Genomic DNA, 22,360 nt, shown 5'->3' on the forward strand with positions numbered 1-22,360 from the left:
TTAAAGAGGATGAAAAATGGAAAAGCAGTTGGTCCTGATGGCATTCCTGTGGAGGTATGGAAGCATCTCGGAGAGGTGGCTGTGGAGTTTTTGACCAGCTTGTTCAACAGAATTCTAGTGTGTGAGAAGATGCCTGAGAAATGGAGGAAAAGTGTGCTTGTGCCCATTTTTAAGAACAAGGGTTATGTGCAGAGCTGTGGGAACTATAGAGGAATAAAGTTGATGAGCCACATGATTAAGTTATGAGAAAGAGTAGTGGAGGCTAGACAGAAGTGAGTATTTGCGAGCAACAGTCTGGTTTAAGCCCTAGACAGAGTACCACAGATGCATTATTTGCCTTGAGGATGTTGATGGAAAAGTACAGGGGTCAGAAGGAGCTCCATTGTGTCTTTGTGGATCTAGCGAAATCGTATGACAGAGTGTGGAGTGACAGAGAAGTATGTTAGAATAATACAAGACATGTATGAGGGCAACAGAACAGTGGTGAGGTATACTTTAGGTGTGACAGAGGAGTTTAAGGTGGAGGAGGGACTGCATCAGGGATCAGTCCTGAGCCCTTTCCTGTTTGCAGTGGTGATGGATAGGGTGACAGATTAGGTTAGACTGGAATTTCCGTGGACCATGAAGTTATAGCACATGACACTGTGATCTGCAGTGAAAGCAGGGAGCAGGGGGAGGAACAATTCGAAAGATGGAGACATGCACTGGAAAGGAAAGGAATGAAGATTAGCCGAAATAAGAGAATATATGTGCATGAATGAGAGGGATGGTGGGGGAAGAGTGAGGCTACAAGGGAGAAGAGCTAGCAAGGGTGGAGGACTTTAAATATTTGGGGTCAACAATCCAGAGCAATGGTGAGTGTGGTCAGGAAGTGAAGAAATGGCTCCAAGCAGGTTAGAATGGGTGGAGGAAGGTAACAGGTGTGTTATGTGACAGAAGAGTCTCTGCTAGGATGAAGGGCAAAGTTTATAAAACAGTGGTGAGGCCAGCCATGATGTACGGGTTAGAGACAGTGGCACTGAAGAGACAACAGGAAGCATAGCTGGAGGTGGCGGAAATGAAGATGTTGAGGTTCGTTCTCGGAGTGACCAGGTTGGATAAAATTAGAAATGAGCTCATCAGAGGGACAGCCAGGGTTAGATGTGTTGGAGACAAAGTTAGTTCGAGCAGACTTCAATGGTTTGGACACGTCCAAAGAAGAGAGTGCGTATATTGGTGGAAGGGTGATGAGGATGGAGCTGCCAGGCGAGAGAGCTAGAGGAAGACCAAAGAGACGGTTGATGGATGTCATGAGGGAAAACATGAGGGCAGTTGGTGTTAGAGAGGAGGATGCAGGAGATAGGCTTACATGGAAAAGGATGACACGCTGTGGCAACCCCTAACAGAACAAGCCGAAAGGAAAAGAAAAAGATGGATAGAGATGGAAATATGTTGACTGGTGCCGATAGTGTGCTGGATAGATGGAAAGAATACTTCAGGAGTTCATGAATGAGGAAAATTAGATAAAAGGAAGAGTGGAAGAGGCAAGTGTGTTGGACCAGGAAGTGACAATGATTAGTCAGAGTGAAGTTATAAAGACACTAAAGAGGATGAAAAAGAAAGTGGCAGTTGGTCCTGATGACATACCTGTGGAGTTATGGAAGCATCTAGGAGAGGTGGCTGTGGAGTTTTTGACCAGCTTGCTCAACAGAATTCTAGCGGGTGAGAAGATGCCTGAGGAATGGAATAAAAGTGTGCTGGTGCCCATGTTTAAGAACAAGGATGATGTGCAGAGCTGTGGGAACTCTCGACGAATAAAGTTGATTAGCCACACAATGAAGTTATGGGAAAGAATACTGGAGGCTACACTCAGGACAGATGTATTTGCGAGCAACAAAATGGTTTCATGCCTACAAAGAGTACCACACATGCATTATTTGCCTTGAGGTTGTTGATGGGGAAGTACATAGAAGGTCAGAAGAAGCTATATTGCATCTTTGTAGATTGAGAGAAAACCTATGACAGAGAAACTAGAAAGGAACTGTGGTACTGCATGTTGAAGTCTATAGTGGCAGAGAAGTATGTTAGAATAAAACAGGACAAGTATGAGGGGGCGGCACGGTGGACGACTGGTTAGAGCGTCAGCCTCACAGTTCTGAGGACCCGGGTTCAATCCCCGGCCCCGCCTGTGTGGAGTTTGCATGTTCTCCCCGTGCCTGCGTGGGTTTTCTCCGGGCACTCCGGTTTCCTCCCAGATCCCAAAAACATGCATTAATTGGAGACTCTAAATTGCCCGTAGGCATGACTGTGAGTGCGAATGGTTGTTTGTTTGTATGTGCCCTGCGATTGGCTGGCAACCAGTTCAGGGTGTACCCCGCCTCCTGCCCGATGACAGCTGGGATAGGCTCCAGGACGCCCGCAACCCTAGTGAGGAGAAACGGGTCAGAAAATGAATGGATGGAAGTATAAGGGCAGCAGAACAGTGGTGAGGTGTGCTGTCGTGTGACAGAGGAATTTAAGGTGGAGGTGTGACTGCATCAGGGATCAATCCTGAGCCCCTTCCTGTTTGCAGTGGTGATGAATAGTCTGACAGATGAGGTTGACATTGTGATCTGCAGTGAAAGCAGGGAGCAGGTGGAGCAACAGTTAGAAAGGTGGAGGCATGCACTGGAATGGAGAAGAATGAAGATTTGTCGAAATAATGAGTGAGAGAGGTGGAGGGGGAAGAGTTAGGCTACAGGGAGAAGAGATAGCAAGGATGGAGGACTTTAAATACTTGCGGTCAACAGTCCAGAGCAATGGTGTGGTCAGGAAGTGAAGAAACGGGTCTAAGCAGGTTGGAATGGGTGGTGGAATGTGTCAGGTGTGTTGTGCGACAGAAGAGTTCCTGCTAGGATGACGGGCAAAGTTTATAAGACAGTGGTGAGGCCAGCCATGATGTACAGATGAAAGACAGTGGCACTGAAGAGACAACAGGAAGCAGACCTGGAGGTGTCGGGAATGAAGATGTTGAGGTTCTCTCTAGGACTGAGCAGGTTGGATAGGATTAGAAATGAGCTCCTTAGAGGGACAGCCAAGGTTCGATGTTTTGGAGACAAAGTTAGAGAGAGGAGATTTCGATTGTTTCGACACATCCAGAGGAGACATAGTGAGTGTACATACAATATAAATTTTTCATGCGCTCACTGTAGTCGTCTCACCTCTCTGTACTTTGCATATCTGTTGTTGACCAATACTGGCCACTCATGTGCTTGAGAAGGATCTGCACCATTTGCACAATTGACACTGTTCCAGATTATCGCACCACTAGTCACTTTAAACTTCTTAAATTCTGCACCATTTGCACAATGGTCACTGTACCAGACTATTGCTCACATAGTAATTTCAAACTGCTCTAAATTGCCAGAGGACTCTGCATTATTTGCACAATTGTCAAAAATATATATATATCGGCATTACCACATTACTGGTAACCTTCCATTGCTCAGTGACTCTCCGTACTGTGTTTATATGTCCCAAAAGTATTTTCTGTCAAATGCCTGTCTGTTCTCGTACTAGAGTGGCTCCAACTACAGGAGACAAATTCCTTGTGTGTTTTTGACATACTTGCGAAATAACGATGATTCTGATTCCGATTATATTGTTAGAGGGAACGACGAAGATGGAGCTGTCAGGCAGGAGAGCTAGAGGAAGACCAAAGAGAAGGTTGATGGATGGAGTGCGGGAAGACAGGAGGACAGTTGGCGTTAGAGAGGAGGATGCAGGAGAAAAGGAAAAGAAGATCTGTGTTACACTCTGTGAGGGAAGAACAGGACTATTTAGGATAGGAGAGGACAAGACAAGACAGGTCACAGACAGGAGGGGAAGAAAGCAGGACAAGGTGGACCCGGTTGGACAACTGGAATGTAGTGGGAGTGGCTATGTAAATTCTAAACATCTGAAGAAACGGACTGCAAGTGAGCGGACATCTCAGGAAGTTCGCAAAGTCATAAGCATTATTTATAGCAATTTGGGAGCGGCCCTACACCAAGCATTATTATTTTATTTTATTTTAGCTTGTAAATAAATAAGCCATGCTAAATCTGTATTTGTTTTTCTTCCTGTGAACTTTAGAGTTGATTCCATCCTCCTAAGCAATGCATATGCTTATTGGAGGTGTTACTTTAACACCAGGGGTTGTGCTTATATGAGAATCAAGAAAAAGAGAAGGAAGTGCAGGTACACAATGCAGAAATGTAGACAAAGTGCAAATGTGACTTAAAACGCATGCGCTCTACCCACTAAGGCTTGTTGGAGAAAAACGGGGGCCTGTGTCGGGTCCAGTCAGCCGTTAATGGTGTCGTCTTCAGCCGGAGCTTCCTTTTAGCTTCCTTCACAGCCTTGCAGCCGCTTGTGACGTCAAGCAGAGCATGTTGTGCTCCGCCAAGGACATCTGTCTGTAAGCGTCTGGGCAGCCACGAGCCTCCCCTCGGGCCATTGGGGGAGGGAGGGAAGGAGTGAAGAAGGGATAGATGGAAGGGCGGAGTGGAAAGGCTTTGTTAAAAACAGCTAAAGATGGCAAAGTGCAGTTTGGCCAGCTTGGCAAGCCAGACAGATTTCTTCATGTATTTTCGGCACGTTTGCTTAATTTGGTTGTTTACATACAAGAACCTTGACTTAAAATAGAAGAACATTGACCTGCAATATTCTGCATTTTTTCCCACAGTGTCAAGGAGCCTTATAGTGTATTTTTTCAAAATTTAAAGGACACGTTTATGCAATTTTTGCACAATTTAAAGACCTAGATATACAAACATTTTGGTTGCATTTTGGTCAGAATTGATAGGAGACATACATTTTTCAGACAACTTCAAGGAAGAAAATGAATTTTTCCCACAGTTTAAAGTAGACATACTGTGTTATGCATTATTTTCATTATTTTTTTAAAAGGTGACGCATGCATTTTGTTCAAGATGAGACGCAATATGCATTTTACCAACAATTTAAAGGGAACATGTATTTATTTCACAATTTAAAGGAAACAGTTGGCATTCTTCCCCACAGTTGAAAGTAGACATATTGTGGCTTTTCCTCATAATTAAAAGGAGCCATTTTGCCTTTTTTTCCTCCACATTTGTATGCATTGTTGTTGCAATTCAAATGAGGCTATCTCTTGTTACTTTGTCTTTAGGTGAGCTTATGAGTTTGTCATCAGTTGCCAACAAATGCACACACAGTATAGTCTGTAGATGAACGTGTTCCGTACATGCTGTTTTGATCATAAAAACAATCACTTTTTTTGGTCTTGAAGTCATCTCATGAGGGCATATTTACAGTAAAATAACTGTGAAGCCCTGATTCAGGGCTTTAACTTGATACAGTACATGGCAAGGTGGTTTCTTGAAAACTGATCTTTAAGCTCAGAGGACCAATGGTGTGTAATCAGTTTCATCAATTGACACAGAACGCGGTATACCTGACCATCATGGCAGGTCACACGAAAAAGTCTCAGCACCCATGCCTTAAAACAAGTGGGAAATTGCCCATTTTGTTTTGAAGCAGCCATTTTAGGTTAATTCTGTGTTACTGGTGTACATTGTCTTAAGTGAATTATTAGTAAATCAACAGCAAATGCACACATGGGTGCAGCCAGAAATATTTTGGTGTGGTGGCTGAAACCAATTGTTGTGGGGTGGGGTGGGGGTAGGCAAGGGGTTTGGCTGGCCTTCTGTCTAGGGTGGCTGCAGCACCCCTGGCCACCATGTAGCTGCACCCCTTGAATACACATATTAGTCGATCACAGGAGGCAAATACAGCAGTGTTTACGCAAAGCTCTCTTTCCAAGCTGTAGATTGATTGTGAAAATGTTTTTTTACACGTGCTGACCTTTGGTTGATAATTTGACTTTACGAGTCGCCGTCTCTGTGCTTCAAAAGGGCATGAGTAGAATCGATGCTGTTTAAGACTTTTTTTGCAAACACAGATGTTTTTTTTAGTTTTGTGTGCTACCTCTAATGGAATTTGACAAATATATGCATCCTCCCAGCAGTTGCCATGAATCTCAGTGCAAAATGTTACTGATTTTTAAGACGGTATCTATGTGACGCAAGGTAACGGGAGAATCTTGTTTTATTTGGGTTTGCTTGTGTTAAAGATTGGAGATTTGCATAATGACACATTACTATCATTATTACAGCATTCAGTAAAATGTACCTCGATTGTTCATTGATAAAACTTTGACATAAGTGGGATTAACACATTTCGAATTATCTCAAAACAATTCATTTAGGAAAAATTTAAACTTTTGTATTTTTTTTATTTTAAATCATTTAAGATTTTTTAATTACTACAAAAACAATTTGTTGATTAGCTGAAAGAAATCAATAACTTTTTTAAACAGAAAGTAGCTGATAAGCAGAAAATTCTCGTTAGATGTTGCATAGACAGTTTTGCTCTCTTATAAAAGTACTTACTGTATGTGTCACCAAACATCTTTTTTTATTTAGTTTTTTTGTGTGGAGCAAAAGGGAAACAAGGACATTTCATATGTTGGAAAACATACAAATCAGATTGTTTGGAGATATGTGGTTATACTGGATAGGACAACACTGCAAGTAACGTAAGTCACTGATGGTGTAGTGGTACATTCGCCTGACTTTGGTGCAGCCAGCGTGGGTTCAGTTCCCACTCAGTAATGGTGTGAATCTGAGTCTGAATGGTTGTTTGTCTCTGTATGTGCGCTGCGACTGACTGGCAACCAGTTCAGGGTGTACGCCACCTCTCGCCCGAAGATAGCTGGCATAGGCTCCAGCGTGCCCGCGACCGTAGTGAGGTTAACAGGTATGGAAAATGGATGAAATTAACGTAACAAATCTCCAATGGCAAATGAGATGCAGTTGGCAAGTAAAAACAACAACATATTTTTTAATTTCATTATCATATGAGAGCTCATTGATGAAACAACAACAATTGTGGAAAGCCCTCATCAATGGCTTTAATTTGATGTATGACTCGGGTTGGTTTGTCACAAATAGATTTTTTCAGCACTTGGGCAGTGTGTAGTCCCTCTTGGGATTGCTTCCAAATATTAGCCCTCAGACACCAGTTTCACCTTTCGAGATAGAATTTGGTATGCACGTCTATCACACCAAGATACACGAGAAAGTCTGAAAACGAACGGAAAGTCAGAAAATTTGGATTCAGTTGGCCATTTTTGGCAAAATTCCAAGTCACTCGTGTTCATTGACTTCAGTTGACAGTCAATTGCCACAAAATCCATATACCATACATGCAAATCAGTCACCTTTCGGCGAAATTCGCTGTTTTGATCTCAAAATAGGCCATTTACGTGAATCGTGTAGATCCGATGAGTTTTTTTTTTTTTTTCGGGGTGTCGCCGTCGCTGACGTCATAGGCTGTTTCGTACTCCTTGAACACTGGCAGGTACAGCCATTCCACACATCCACCATCCACACAATTGTGAATATTACTCCGCGGCGGGCTAATACTCGGCCTGAGGTTCCGCCTGTGCGCACAAAGTCACAGGAGTTGACGAGACCAAAAAAAAAAAACTTCCGCCGCTTCTGCTGTTAGTAAGTAACAGTACTTTTACTCTGTTACATTGATCTGAATGTCGCTCTCTACCTTTATTTATCAATTATTGCTTATTTATCTACTATTTTGTGCGTGAGACTCCGACTTCAACTTCCGCAATGGGCGCTGTCAATCCAATTTCAGCGCTAGTGACGTTTAAGTCTAGTTCACCAATTGAAAGACACAAGAAAGTCACAAGACCTCACACGTCTCAAGTAACAGTATTCTTACTTGAGGACAATGTTTGGCTACTCTACTCACCTCTGGAGCGGACATCCTCTATTTCTACTCTTAGGCTTAAGCAACATTTTGGATCATCAGATCAGCACGTGTCATATTTGTTGCACTGGTCTTTTGTATTTTTGCGTTGAGGCGCTGCGGGTCATGGCCTTGGTTGTGGTCCCAGCAGATATATAAGGCCTATATATATATATCTATATATATATATATAGATATATATATATATATATATATATATATATAGATATATATATATATATATATATTGTACTCTTCAGAGTCTTCCAGATTGCTTAACTTATGTTAAACCTAAAATAAAATTATCCGCGGGCGATCCCCCCATATCCCACCTAAAATGTTTTGGGGGTTTTTTGTCACCTTTTTCATGCCTTTGGTGTTTGCATGTCTGATATACAGTGTAAGTCACAGTTGAATGTTCTCGATGTAACATTACAATTCAATTATATTACAATTATAAGCTTAAAATAACTGTGTTTCCAACTGTGACTAGTATCTACCGTCTGGGGAGGTGCACCGGTCGCGACGGCACCAGATTGAAATCAGAAATTTCAATCTGGTGCCGTCGCGACCGGTTTTTCAGTCTCCTTAGCGTCGTCGGTGACTGGAAGCTTATGGATGGAGGGCTTGCACATGGCAAAATGGAGTTATTCATTTATCATACGGTCATAAATCTGAAAATGCAGGCAGTTGCTATGGGCCCTGGGAGCACATGCCTGGTGCCAACTGCCAGGCTGGGATGCCGGCATCCTGGTGCCATCTCTCTCTCTGTCTCTCTCTCTGTCTCTCTCTCTCTCTCTCTCTCTCTTTCTCTCTCTCTCTGTCTCTGTCTCTCTCTCTCTCTGTCTGTCTGTCTGTCATTTTGCAGGCCCACAGCAATTTGCATGTTGTTTGGGGCAGAAGCTAATGTGGTTAGCATTGATAAATGTTGATGCTTGGTTTAAGCTGTAGTGGTTTTGCTTGCTTTTCTTTTAGTGGTGGGGAAGTATCTCTTTTTGTTTAAACTTGTTTTTTAAAAAAAACAAAAAACTGTTTTACTTTTTTGTCTTGAAGTCAATATCAAAGATGTCCATACACCTTGTTAAAGATCTGCGCTTGGTTGAGTGCCATCCATCCATCGGTCTGTCCGTCCGTCACATGATGTATGGACGCCATGTTGTTACCCAGCTGCTCAATTTGTGCCATGATTCTAGTATATATATTCCTCCGGTAGCCACGGTGGTTGTTTGGCCTTTTGTAAGTGATTTTTTGGCAAAATGTTTTGTTGTGTGGCTGTAGGTGTTTCACTTATTCCGGACAAGGCATGCGGATGCATCTTTTCTTGTCTTGATAATCGTAGCCTGTTTCTCCTACAGTTCACTAACTGGCCATTATGATAATCTCAGATTAACATAATAATTTCTGTGGAAAATATCCCTTACAAATGGGGCATATTGGAAATAGTCAATTGTGTTGCATTGCATTGTATCGTGCCGTTATGTCAAGCTGGATACAAATATGGAGCCTGCTCATGTCACTGTCCAGACTTTTCAATGTACAGCTTTGCATGCATCCATCAATTTTCTACCATTCATCCTGTTTGGGCTCACAACTCACACAAGCACAGGGAGAACACGCCTCGATTTGAACACATTAGACTGCCAAGCAGATGTGCCAATCACAAATGCTGCTGTGCTGCCCAAATATTTTTTTAGAGTGTATATATATTTTTCCGCTAAAACTTGTTTTATCAAAGCAATTTTGTGTGTGTGTGTGTGTGTGTGTGTGTGTGTGTGTGCGTGCATGCTTGCATGTGCGCACGTGCGTGCGTGTGTCTGTGTGATTCTCTTCGGTCTTCACTGCCACCATTATTCCCCCCCTGATGTTGTGTTGTCAGTGCGTTTGAATTTCTCAACAGTTCCGCCATGCTAAATATGAAGTGGCAACACCCTAAAGGCCAGGCCTTGCCGGCGGGCTTCCAGGGGAAAAATATCACAGGCAACTGCATGCACATTTTAGATCCCACTTTATACACCAAAGCAACCTTTTCCACGGACCCCTGCATCTGAAAGTAAATTCTCCCCCTCCACGCCCACTGCCCACTCCTGAGCCGATCAGACGACGCATACAAATAGCAGTGCCCGACCAAACACATTCTGGGAGATAACATAAAAGAACATGCGAGACATGAAAGCCCACATTGATTGTCGCTGTTCGCCTCAGCCCCAGCGGCCAGGCACGAAGGAATGCTTGTGGGTATGCATCCCCCAGTGCTGTGGCCAAGTTAGATACAAGAGGCACGTGTGTGTGTGTGTTTTGTATGCTACACTCCCTGTGCCACCGCTCCAGGCTCTCACACATCCAGCCAATAGAAAGGGAGGCTTCTAGCCATGCTGGGCTCCCCCTCAGGCCTGCGGCTAGACGTGACATTACTTTGGGCAGTGCCCCCCCCTTCCCTGTAAACCTGCCCTAAATGCACTCACCGCATCGAGGGCCATGGGACTAGACCCGCCTCCTCAAACATGCGCACTAATGTGTTCTCAGACTCCAATGGCAGTTCTGTTAATGTCTGACAACAGACATTTTGTTTCGATGTAGTCAGTTTTTGGAAAATTCAGCCCCAGAAAATAGTTTTACTTAGCTACAGTAGGCATCTGTGTCATGAGTAGACCCACCTAAAATGTCTCAAGAAGCCACCCATTTCCAGATTTCTTCTACCAATTAAACAAAAAAAAAACTGCCCATGGAGCCAGTTTCACTTACCCAGCTGAATTTTGGTAGACATGTCTTTTATGAGTAGACCTACAAAAAAGTCTCAAGAGGCCATGGTGGAAAAGACACAGGAAATGTGGCATTTTGTTTTTAAAGTTATTATTATTATTATTTATAGTTAAAGCTATAGCATTTTGGCAGTCCCCAGAAGACATCCATCCATCCATTTTCTTTACCGCTTATCCCCACTAGGGTTGCTATCTTCGGGCGGGAGGCGGGGTACACCCTGATCCGGTCGCCAGCCAATCGCAGGGCACATAGAAACAAACAACCATTCACACTCACACTCACACCTACGGGCAATTTTTGCAGTCTTCAATAAACCTACCACGCATGTTTTTGTGGAAGGAAACCAGAGTGCCCGGAGAAAATCCACCCAGGCACGGAGAGAACATGCAAACTCCACACAGGCGGGGCCGGGATTTGAACCCCGGTCCCCAGAACTGTGAGGCAGATGTGCTAACCAGTCGTCCACCGTACCGGCCTCCAGAAGACATGTATACCATTTGTCTTTTTTTTCCAATGCAGACTCTGAAACCAGTTTCACTTATCCAGATTAATTCTGGTAGGTATGTCTATCATGAGTAGACCCACAAAAAAAGTGTCTTGAAGCCATGCACGGAACACAAGAAGTGTGCCATTATGGTATGAAACTGGTAATTTTGCCCATTTACAGATTTTATCCTAACTCTAACCCTAACCGAAATTTGCTGCTTGTGAAAATTTTGAAAATTAAAGTAAAAATTAGTTTTTCGTCATGGTTTGTTGCAGGAGCATGTCGATGAAGTTTGTTGACTCAATACATTTTTCAGGCATGTTCATTGTGATGAAAGCTTATATTGGTCTGGTGTATGACTCCCAAGAATTGGCTCAGGTGCACTCACTGAATTTCGAGAAACTTCAGTCCCCCAAAGCCACTATCAAAATTGGATAATGTATCAAAATTGCAAAAAATATAATTCATAGTGTAAGGCTGGAATGTTTGATGACTCTCAAAGTTTTGCAGGCGTGTTCATCCTTGTGAATGTTGATTTCGGTCCAGGAATGACCCCTAATAAATATTTTTTTAATTTCTTTTTGTAAATTCCACTCCTGAAGCCAGTTTAAGATCCATCCATACATTTTCTGTACCACTTATTCTCTCTGGAGCCCATTCCAGCTGACTCTGGGAGAGAGGCGGTGTGGACCCTGAACTGGTCGCCAGCCACTCGCAGGGCACATATAAACAAAGAAACGTTCAGACTCACAGTCATACCTATGGGCAATTGAGAGTCTTCAATGAACCTACCATGTATGTTTTTGGGATGTGGGAGGACACAGGAGTAGCCGGAGAAAACCCACGCAGGGTCGAGTCCTCAGAACTCTGAAGCAGATGTGCTTACGAGTCGGCCACCATGCCGCGCCTGTTTAACAGTCATGAAATTTGGTAAGCATGTGCATCATCAGTAGACCCACAAAAAGCCTTGCCTGAATAGACACGGAGGGAGGGCTTCTTTATTTTCGTGACTAGCGAAAATCCAGCGTGGCGTAACTCTGCGAGCGGGCAGGTTAGACCGGATTGTCGTAATCTCGCAGACGCTCGCAGCCAGCATGTTTAACCAAAGGGGCTGTTTGCGCCTATGGGCGTAAACACAGCCAACTTTAATCGCCGCCAATCAAAGCGACTTTTTCATTCATTCCCTTTCAGTGAGGCGCAATGCCAGTCTCGCATGCATGGAGAGAGTGATCATTGTCACTTGGCCGGTGTGACAACAGGCATCGAGATCAAATACAGGATGAGCTGGTGATAACCGTGGGCAACTTAAATATGTCCGGGGACCTCATTAAGCCATACCCACCCATGTGTGATCGTACGTGCTTGTGCCCCCTCACCCCACCATAGCTGCATGCTCGCCAGTGGGGTGATGATAATAATGATAATACAGTATGTTCAATGAATTGCTTTCTACAACAGAGGGTTCAATGTCCGCTCGTCACGTATTTATGAATAAAATGTCTGATCCAGCCCAAATGTCCGCAGAGCTCATGTATGTCTGCCCACCCTGTGAGGAGATGGGCTAGACCCGCTTTTAGTACTTTTGTGGACCGGCGTACCCCCAGCGCATTTAAAATGGGACGTCTGCGCTGGTATGAGTGTCACCACAGCCGACTTCAATCCTGTCCAATCGAAGCGGGTTAGTGCATACCCTTTAAAAGCTTCCATTTTGTTTTAACATACGATCGGTTCAATATTTTGTTTTTTGATGGAACGTCAAAGGCGCTATACAGGAAAAGGCTTAATGTCCATAAAATCCAAAATAATGGGCCAATAGTTCTGATTCAGAGGTTGAATCGTATGTAGAGATGTCCACATAAATTTGAGTGACGACTGAGCACAGTTTTGGACTTGTGGTTCACAGTAGGGCTGGGAATTCATTAAACCATATAGAGATGCAGTATTTTACCAATGGTGCAGATATATTGGAAGAAAACAACATACGATACATTATCTGCTGAAGAAGGAATAACAAAACATTTATATTGAATATGATAACACACAACCGTGTGTCCTTAAAACGTCTAATTTTCCAAAATTAAGACCTTCATCTGTCCTTAAAAATGACACTTGACATGAACGGAACAGAGGATAGGACTCAAAAATGCACGACTCCAAAACAAATGGTTTCCAAAAAGAGAGGTTTAATATACGGGCAGAGGTCGGTACACAGGCAGGCAATCCAAAAAAGGCAACTGTATCCAAAAACATGAGGCAAAATGGCGAGGGCGATCATCGGAACAGGGCCTAGTCTTACTGTGAGTCTTTGACGTGGAAACAAGGAATGCTGGAACGCGACGACAAGGTACAACGAACTGGCGACGAGAAAGAATGAGACACGAGGTTAAATGCATTTAGGGTGAACGAGGCACAGGTGGTGAAGATGCTCTCAGGAACAGGTGTGTAGGTAACATGGGGAAGACAAAAAGCGGAACACACACCCATGACACACTTAATTACCATGAAATGTTTTTATTTTATTATAAATATTAATAATTTTGTGAAGCGGCGTCACTGATGGTGTAGTGGGACACTCGCCTGACTTCGGTGCGGGCAGCGTGGGTTCAGTTCCCACTCAGTGACGGTGTGAATGTGAGTGCGAATGGTTGTCCGTGTCTATATGTGCCCTGCGCCTGACTGGCGACCAGTTCAGGGTGTAGTCCGCCTTTTGCGCCAAGTCAGCTGGGATAGGCTCCAGTGCCCCGCGACCCTAACCAGGATAAGCGGTGTTGAAAATGGATGGATGGATCATTTTGTGAACCGCTTCTCCTCACAAGGGTCGCGGGTGTGCTGGCGCCTATCTCAGCTGACTTCGAGTGACACCCTGAACTGGTCACCAGCCAATCGCAAAAGAAAATTGTCAGTCGTAATTTAAGATAGATTTGCATTGTTTGCATTCAAACATATTGATGCCCGAAAGCTATAAAAATCAAGTGGCATCAGGTTCTTCCTTGAGTTCCACAATTGACATTTTATGTAGATAAAAAGCAATTTTGTTTTACATTGGCATGCGTGCCTGTCTTTTTTTTTCAGATGCAGCAACAGGAACTTGCCCAGATGAGGCAGCGGGACGCTAACCTCACAGCACTAGCGGCAATCGGACCACGCAAAAAACGTAAGGTGGACTCGCCGGGGGCCACCCCATCAGGGACCGAGGTAAGAATGCAATCGTTTTTAAACACTAAATTGAAAGTACATGTAAACTAGGCATTCCCTTATTTTTTATTATTATTGTTCTTGTTGTTTTTATTTGTATTAATGTTTATATAATTTCCCTTACAAATATATCAACATGCCAAAGAAATAAATCACTTGAGGACTGTAACATAGAGTTAACACATTATAGCATATCATAGCAATCGCCACGTAATGCTTATTATGCCCCTAGGGCTGTGAGGTGTATTGCGATGACATCAAAGCAATTTGAATGGTTGCTGTGAACACGTGAGGGATGCTGTCGGCGAGGCAAAATGCTAAAGAATGAAACAAATTTAGAACAATCCATGGGAGTTTACTCATTTATTCAATAGATGGTAAATAGGAGTAAACCAGGAATTTACGAAATTGAAGGTTGGCTCTTAAAAGGGAACTTAGATATACTGTATATTTTAAAGCAAAGCAGATTTATTTATATAGTGCATTTTAAACACAAGGTAATGCAATGTGCTTTACATGATTAAAAGCATTTAAAAACAAAGAAAAAAACAGCTTATAAACATTTAAAACAAAGAGAGGAGAGAAAAAAGTACAATTAAAACAGCGTACAGTGCAAGAAATATCATTTAAAAGGGGAAATGCTCTAAAATGCATGAGAAAAAAGAAATGTTAGCACAATTCTTACTAATAGGACTCAAGTGTCATAGAAAAGTGGATAGATTGAAGTTCCTAAAGTAGTCCAATTCACATGAGTTACATGCTAAATTCTGAGGCATCTATTTATCCATCCATCCATCCATCTTCTGAGTCGCTTGTCCTCACAAGGGTCGCGGGCGTGCTGGAGCCTATCCCAGCTGTCATCGGGCAGGAGGCGGGGTACACCTTGAACTGGTTGCCAGCCAATCGCAGAGCACACATATAAACAAGCAACCATTCGCACTTACATTCACACCTACGGGCAATTTAGAGTCTTCAATTAACCTACCATGCATGTTTTTGGGATGTGGGAGGAAACTGGAGTGCCGGGAGAAAACCCACGCAGGCACGGGGAGAACATGCAAACTCCACACAGGCGGGGCCGGGGATTGAACCCCAGACCTCAGAACTGTGAGGCAAACGCTCTAACCAGACGTCCACCGTCCACGTGCCGCCTGGCTGGATTAATTTCCATAATTCCCTTCAAAAGTTTCCAATTTTAAATATTTCAAAAATTCCCATCTAACTTTCCATGAAACTTTACCAGAAACTTTCCAGAGATTTTCCTAAAATTTTCCACCGCTTTGTAACCCTAGTAATAGATATAAAGATATAAGAATTTTGAGCTAACAAAAGCATAATGTTAGTCTCCCTTTTTTCTTTTTGAATTTTGACAGATTTAAATGACTATGCAGACGACTGCATAGCTAGCATTGGTCTGTGTTGGTTTTACAAACAATACCCATAGCTAGACTCGTTACCGTTTCTGACAACGTTTCGTAGCGCCACGGACAGTACCTATTATAGGTCTTCTTTTAGTAGCAGGTTACAGAAAAAGCCTAAAAATACTGAGAAGGGCTCAAATAAATACATTTTTCAGTGAATACCATAATCTCCGCATATTCACAGTTCACTAGTCCCAAATTCACCTACTCAGGTTTTTTTTTCTGTGGAATTTATCCCCAGCTATTCACTTAAAAAAACTCCCCTATTTTCTCTTTCTGAAACGCCATGAGATATTGCCAAAGCCTTCTCTAAATAGAGGAGTTAGTACAGTGATTTCTGTCAGGGAAGTATGTTGAAGGGATACATCTTGACTAAGAGAAAAAACTATGTCGGGGGAGGAGCTAAGTTTAGCCTGAGTTGTTAGTGGAAGTTATGTAGAGTCTTCGCCGCATATACATTCAGGTGCCTTTTTTTTTTTTTTAAATCAAATCATCTGTAAGCCATTTATTTTTGGGGGGTAATGTTATAAGATGACATTAAAATTATATTAAACTGTTTTGGGATTGTAGATTGCGATAAAGTTACGGTCTAACGTACCAATATGGTGACAGCTTGACTTAAGAGTTTAATTTGTTCTGTGACCTAGTTTGTGATGGAATTTTAACAAATACATTTTCTACATTGAAATTAATTGAAATGCCATGAGTCCACTTAAACACCCCCCCCCCCCCCCCCCCCAAAATGTTTTTTTTTTCGTTACAGGTATTTGATGAAGAAAAATAGCACTGTTTTGTGCAGTTAGACAAAATAAAAGAGAATGTAAATGATTAAAGTGGTTTTTGAAAGTATAATCAAGGCACACACAATGCACACACACTTTAGTGTGTTGATGGGTGCCTTTAAGATGCGTGGCTTAGTGAGTGAGATCAGGTGATGGAGTCAGTCAAGTTGGCTGGTTAGTTCAGTTTGAGCGTCTGCTCCTTGCAAGTTTTTTCATTTAGTATTTGTGTTTGATAGACTTTACACCGATCTGATCCGCTTGATCGATATCGGCCGATAATTAGCATTTTATGTTGATCGGTTTTAATGTCATAATTCGCTGATCCGATCAATGACTGTAAAAGACATTTACTCCACGTCACCGTCGTGTACCGATCCAAAAGCTAGTTTATTTTTAGCCTTGTCACGTGTCTTGTGATGTAGTACTGTAACTATCTGACGGCCATTCATTCATTCATCTTCCGTTCCGCTTATCCTCACTAGGGTCGCGGACATGCTGGAGCCTATCCCAGCTATCTTCGGGCGAGAGGCGGGGTACACCCTGAACTGGTCGCCAGCCAAGTTTTATTTCAATCTTGTCGGTGAAAAAACATTCGGCGGTGTGGGAGTTTTTTTGCGGTGCCTCAGCCAGACAACACGTAATGCCTGGATCAGACTACAAGACAAATTTTGTCTTTCACGATTGCACTATGTCAGACTACTGTAATAAAATGTTGTATTCCGATACCACCGCATCCTGTCTTTTACCAACACTGGGCTTTATCTTGTCAAATCAAACGCCACCGGATATACTCGTTACCATGGCGACGACAACAACAATAGATCACGCAAATTTATTGTGTGTGGGGGGGAATAATAAAATAAGCAAAAACGTGTGTTGGTCATAAACGATGCTCGGGAGAGGATGTTCATTCACGGATTGCTTGAGGTATGTACTTTTAATACGATACGGCTCGGAAGCAGGCAACAAAATGTTCTGTAGCCTCGCAAGGCAGTGCTAGCGCTAACAGTTCTACGTAAACACGTCGGCGTTCTGTTGAATCATGCGCAAATGTTTTGGTGTGCGAGGTAATTTAATTACAATTAAGTAATTTAATTACACTAAGTTAGCACCCATTATTTCTGTCATGTTGTAATGTTGGTTTGACCTGACTGAAAATTTAAACTTATGTCAGTGGCCAATCCTTGAATGACATGTATGAAAATATTAAAAAATGTTGATCATTGTTTTCCAAAGTAAAAGCAGATGTTTGCAAATGTGTTATTTTGATGAAACACAAAGATAATCAGTCTGCTTTCATGGAGGACTACAGAAATCTGAGAATATTTACTTTTGAGAGGATGGAATTCTGAGGATTTTGACAATTTTGAGTTTAAACAGGGTCTCTAAACAATTACTCGATTGTCAAAATAGTTGTTGATTAATCTGATAATTGATCAGCTATCGATTAGTTAAGTCAAGGCATCACTTTATCGGCAATTGTAAAAAAAAAAAAAAAAAAACAGGGGGGCCTCAATTTGTCGTGTTTTTTTTTTTTTTTTTTGCTATTCGCGACTGTGCTTGGTCCTTAGATTCTACGTAAAAAAAAAATAGGTAGGTGAGTTTGCATTTGGCAGTTTGCGAACGGGCGACGGTTCACGGTAGTTTTCATGGTGGTAATAAAGAAAAGCACAGATTTAAGTGTCATATTCCGGGTCATACATGTAGTCTGTCGTGGCGCCACAAAGTCGCGTTTTCCCTTCGGGCTGTCCGCAGGAACATTTTAAATTCCACATATTCTCCCCGTACGTCTGATTCATCTCAAACGAGGCCGAGTTTTGAATGCAAAATCGGTCATTTGAATAACCCGCTTATATTGAGCCGCGGCGTTGTCTCTGCATGCCGGGCTTTAGTAAATGTGGCCGGTAAAAAGGCATAAATAATAAAATAAAAGCATTACTTCTGCTCCTTGAGCGCAGTGCCCAGCTCTTTCACATCGTTTTAGCCTGATGGGTATTAGCCTGCGACCTTCTGCTGAAGTCCAACAAAAAAGAAAGCTGTTTTCCTAAATGCAGTTATACAGCATAAACATGAATATACATTGTTCTGTTTTTATGTTTTTGTTTTTTGGGGGTTAAATGTCCTGTTCATGTTTAATTAGAGAGGCATAAGCAGAGTCCTCTGGAGTGCTTGCAGAGAAGGAAGAGGAGGAGGGAATCTTAACTTATTTTCACTTGGATTTCACCTCCTCACATTTCTTCATTTCACATGGGCTGCGAGAGCCGGCGGCGTTCTCTTTCCTTTCTCCAGAGCAAAGTGAATGTGACTTTTCTAAGGGGGTCACAGGATGCCTGCAGGCCTGTGGGTGTTACTGGACTGTTGCCTGCTCTCAGCTTCACTGAGGGGCTTGTCATAGATTTCATCTCCACATAAATGAGCCGGGGGGGGCTCCCGTGGCCAGTAGCGCAGGCAGGCGGGCCGGCAGCCCAACGTTGCGGAGGGCCCACGCTGATTATTTCCCTCTGAAATCGCATCCTGAGCTTTTCCTCATGAATCCCAGACAAAGGCGGCCCTTCAGTGCCGTGCCAGCGCTTAAATTACGAGCCGGATAATGGCGGTGTTGGGATCCTACTTCTGCGATACTATCCCATCCCTCCGTGTTTGGTCATTTCCTCACCTCTGTGATACAATTCAGGTGACACCGTTTCACTCCTTAGTTTTAATCTTAAGGGCCCAGGTCCCATTCTTGGGAAGGAATGATTGTTGCTGCACTTACTTGGGTATTTATTTTTCTGACTACTTTTACTCCCTTGCATTTGAAAACAGATATTGGTGCTTTCTACCGCTTACTTCGGCAAAATAAACCTGTTACCCTCTTCAACCTATGACGACACAGTGTATAAAAGACATAAATAGAGACAGACAAAGTCAACTGTGGTTGAAATCTTAATTAATTGATTGATTGATTGATAGATTGCACTGTTCCCCCAAGACTAGAATCTATTGGCATCACTGTACTCGTCGTTCCTAAACTCTGAAGAGCCTAACGACTGTATGTGGGCTTTGTCCAAAATGGAGTGGCGTTTTCAAGCAGAAATACACACAAAGAGAGCAAAAAGAGCATGTGCAAGTGTGCTGTGACGAGACGCCCATTACGCTTCCTAGAGTGGCATGGTGATCGACACTGTCTGAAATGTTGATGCCTCTGATACAAGAAGAGCGATTCTCAAATAGAATTTATCAATATTTGTGATACTTCAGTCATTTGAGGTACTGTATTTTCAGTATCGTATGAAATGAAATGAAATGAAATGAAAGTGGTGGTATCGATTAGCAGAAGCACAGTTACACAATCTCCCCACAGAAAAGCCAAAATTAGGAGGGGCAGTCGAAACTAATTTGTGGTGGCCTTCCACAAATAACATTTCCAAGGTGTTTAATTAACCACAGAACAAAGTAAAGGCAGTCAACATCAAGTGGAGAAAATATGGCACAATAGTGACCATTACCAAGAAATGGAATTGAAATTGACGAAAATACAAGAAAACTGGTCAAGGGACACTGCCAAGAGGCCAACAACAACATTGAAGGAGCTGCAAAAATTTCCGGCTGTTTTTTACATGTGACAACAATCTCCTCTCATCTTCATATGTCTTGGGCTATGGCGTAAGGTGGCTAGACAGAAACGTTTTCTTACAAAGAAAAATATTCAAACCCAGCTATGTTTTGCAAAAACGCACGTCATATCCCCCAAACACAAGTGGGAAAATGTGTTTTGGTCCGATGAAACCAAGGTTGAACTTGTTGCCATAATTCCAAGACGTATGTTTGTCGCAAACACAAATCCGCTCATCACCATAAGAACACCATACCTACAGTGAAGCATGGTGCTGACAGCATCACGCTTTGAGGCTATTTTTTTTTTCAGCTGAAGCTGAGGCCTGGGTCAAGGTAAAGAGAATTATGAACACTTCCAAATACCAGTCATTGTTGACCTTCAGGCTTCTGCTGGAAAGCAAAAGGAACAACAACAACAACAACAAAAAGTCAGGAAAAGCCCACTAGAACATTAAACTTTATGTGGGGTTTAACTCTCATTTAACATGAGTTTGAATATGATCAGTTAACTCTAGTCTGAACACAGCCACATCCCCAGTTATAAGATGTGCACACATGTGCAATCACATTATCATAAATGCCTCGCAGTCTGTGTTGTGGTTTAACTTGAGGTGTTTCACAAGGTTTATTGTGTTACCATAACTCCGTAACATTTTCCCACATTTCTCTCTTACCCAAGCAGAAGAAAAAGTAACCCCCACCAATTTACGTATCATTTAGATGAGAGCTTATACGTTAAGTTGCTTTCCACTGTGTTCCTATTAATTATATACATGCCAGCTCAAAATATTTAAGTATGAAAAGTATTGATATTTTGGTTTGAAATTCGATTTTAGCACACAAAGATCTGGTATCGCAGGTATTGATATTTCAGTATCGATCTGCACATCACTAATTGTCAGTTCACAACGTTAGCAAAGCTATGGGATCACGTTGTTTTGATAGCATGTCCAGGGATTTTCCTCTTCTCAGTACGAACACTGTGCAAGTAAATAAAGAGGAAAACTACTACTACGACTAGTTTTTCATTGCGTGAAGTTATTAAAACTGGTATTTTATGTAATTGACAGTAAAACATCAAACTAAAAAGTAAAGCTACTGTTTAGTTTGGTACTTAAGTACTGGTAAATTTCAGAGTCTCTACTTCTACTTTTACCATTTTTTTTTTTAAACAAATATCTGCTACTGGAGGACCGCCGAGGGCTGTGAAACCCAGTCAACACTGCGAGTGTCTGCAAACCAGGACGGAACAAAGGGCGCCTTACAGGACTCCGCAGGGAGGATTAGCTGCTAGGACCCAGCGATGGATCGCAGTTGGGGGTCGCTCAGTAGTACCCTCCCTCCCCCATCCGCACCGCCAACCATCCTGCAACCCCCTAATCAGCACTCGGTGGTTTTTGAAGTCGGGCATAAAAAGTCCAGGGTGGAGCACCTTGAGAAAGATGGAGGGATGGAGTGAAATGACAAAGGGGCAGCTGAGGGTCGACGGAAAGTTAACCGGACCTCTGTATGCACAGCAACAAGGGGTTACTCAAAGTCTTACTCATCTTCAAAGGTCCAAATCTGGGGCGGCACGGTTGTACATGTGGTTGACCCATCTGTCTCAAAGTCACAGGTTCTGGGTTCGAAATCTCCCTGTGCCTGCATGCGTTTTCTACAGGATATTCCAAAGTCAGCGAGGATGGGGGTCTCAATACATGAAAGTGGCATGGGACACTGAGAGATGGTGGGTGAAATACTGGAATTTCATCTGAGCGAAATCCTCAAATCTGCTAAATTAGGTTAGTGTTAGCACTACAATCTGTGCAAACCACTATTTTGAGCGCTAATAATTAATTGAACTACGAGAATGAATGCAAAGGCATGGGTGGTAAATGTTTGCGTTATAATTAATATGATCCCTCCTTTTGCCTCCATTTTCTGTACCGCTTATCCTCACTAGGGCGGGCTGGAGCCTATCCCAGCTATCTTCGGGCGGGAGGCGGGGTACACCCTGAACTGGTCGCCAGCCAATCGCAGGGTACATATAAACAAGCAACCATTCGCACTCACATTCACACCTACGGGAAATTTAGAGTCTTCAATTAACCTACCACGTATGTTTTTGGGATGCGGGAGGAAAACGGAGTACCCAGAGAAAACGGGAAGAACATGCAAACTCCACACAGATTTGAACCCCGGTCCTCAAAACTGTGAGGCGGATATGCGAACCAGTCCGCCACTGGGCTGCCAGAAATAGACTAAACAACTAGAAATAATCCAGAGTAAAATAAAAAAAAATAGTCCATGACATGCTCTGTCACGCATAG

At 42.7% G+C, this 22,360-nt stretch overlaps 1 protein-coding gene across 3 annotated transcripts in view; it reads left to right on the forward strand.

Annotated features, from left to right (window-relative positions):
• Positions 1 to 22,360, forward strand: part of LOC133397930 (transcription initiation factor TFIID subunit 4-like) — a 222,886-nt gene that overhangs the window by 149,323 nt on the left and 51,203 nt on the right. For all 3 annotated transcript variants that reach the window (XM_061669390.1, XM_061669398.1, XM_061669408.1), the window contains one exon: positions 14,129 to 14,251. In XM_061669390.1, coding sequence (XP_061525374.1) covers positions 14,129 to 14,251 — 123 coding nt within the window. The remainder of the gene's footprint in view (positions 1 to 14,128; positions 14,252 to 22,360) is intronic.

Source organism: Phycodurus eques, chromosome 2, assembly GCF_024500275.1.
Source record: "Phycodurus eques isolate BA_2022a chromosome 2, UOR_Pequ_1.1, whole genome shotgun sequence".
Taxonomy (NCBI): Eukaryota; Metazoa; Chordata; class Actinopteri; order Syngnathiformes; family Syngnathidae; genus Phycodurus; species Phycodurus eques.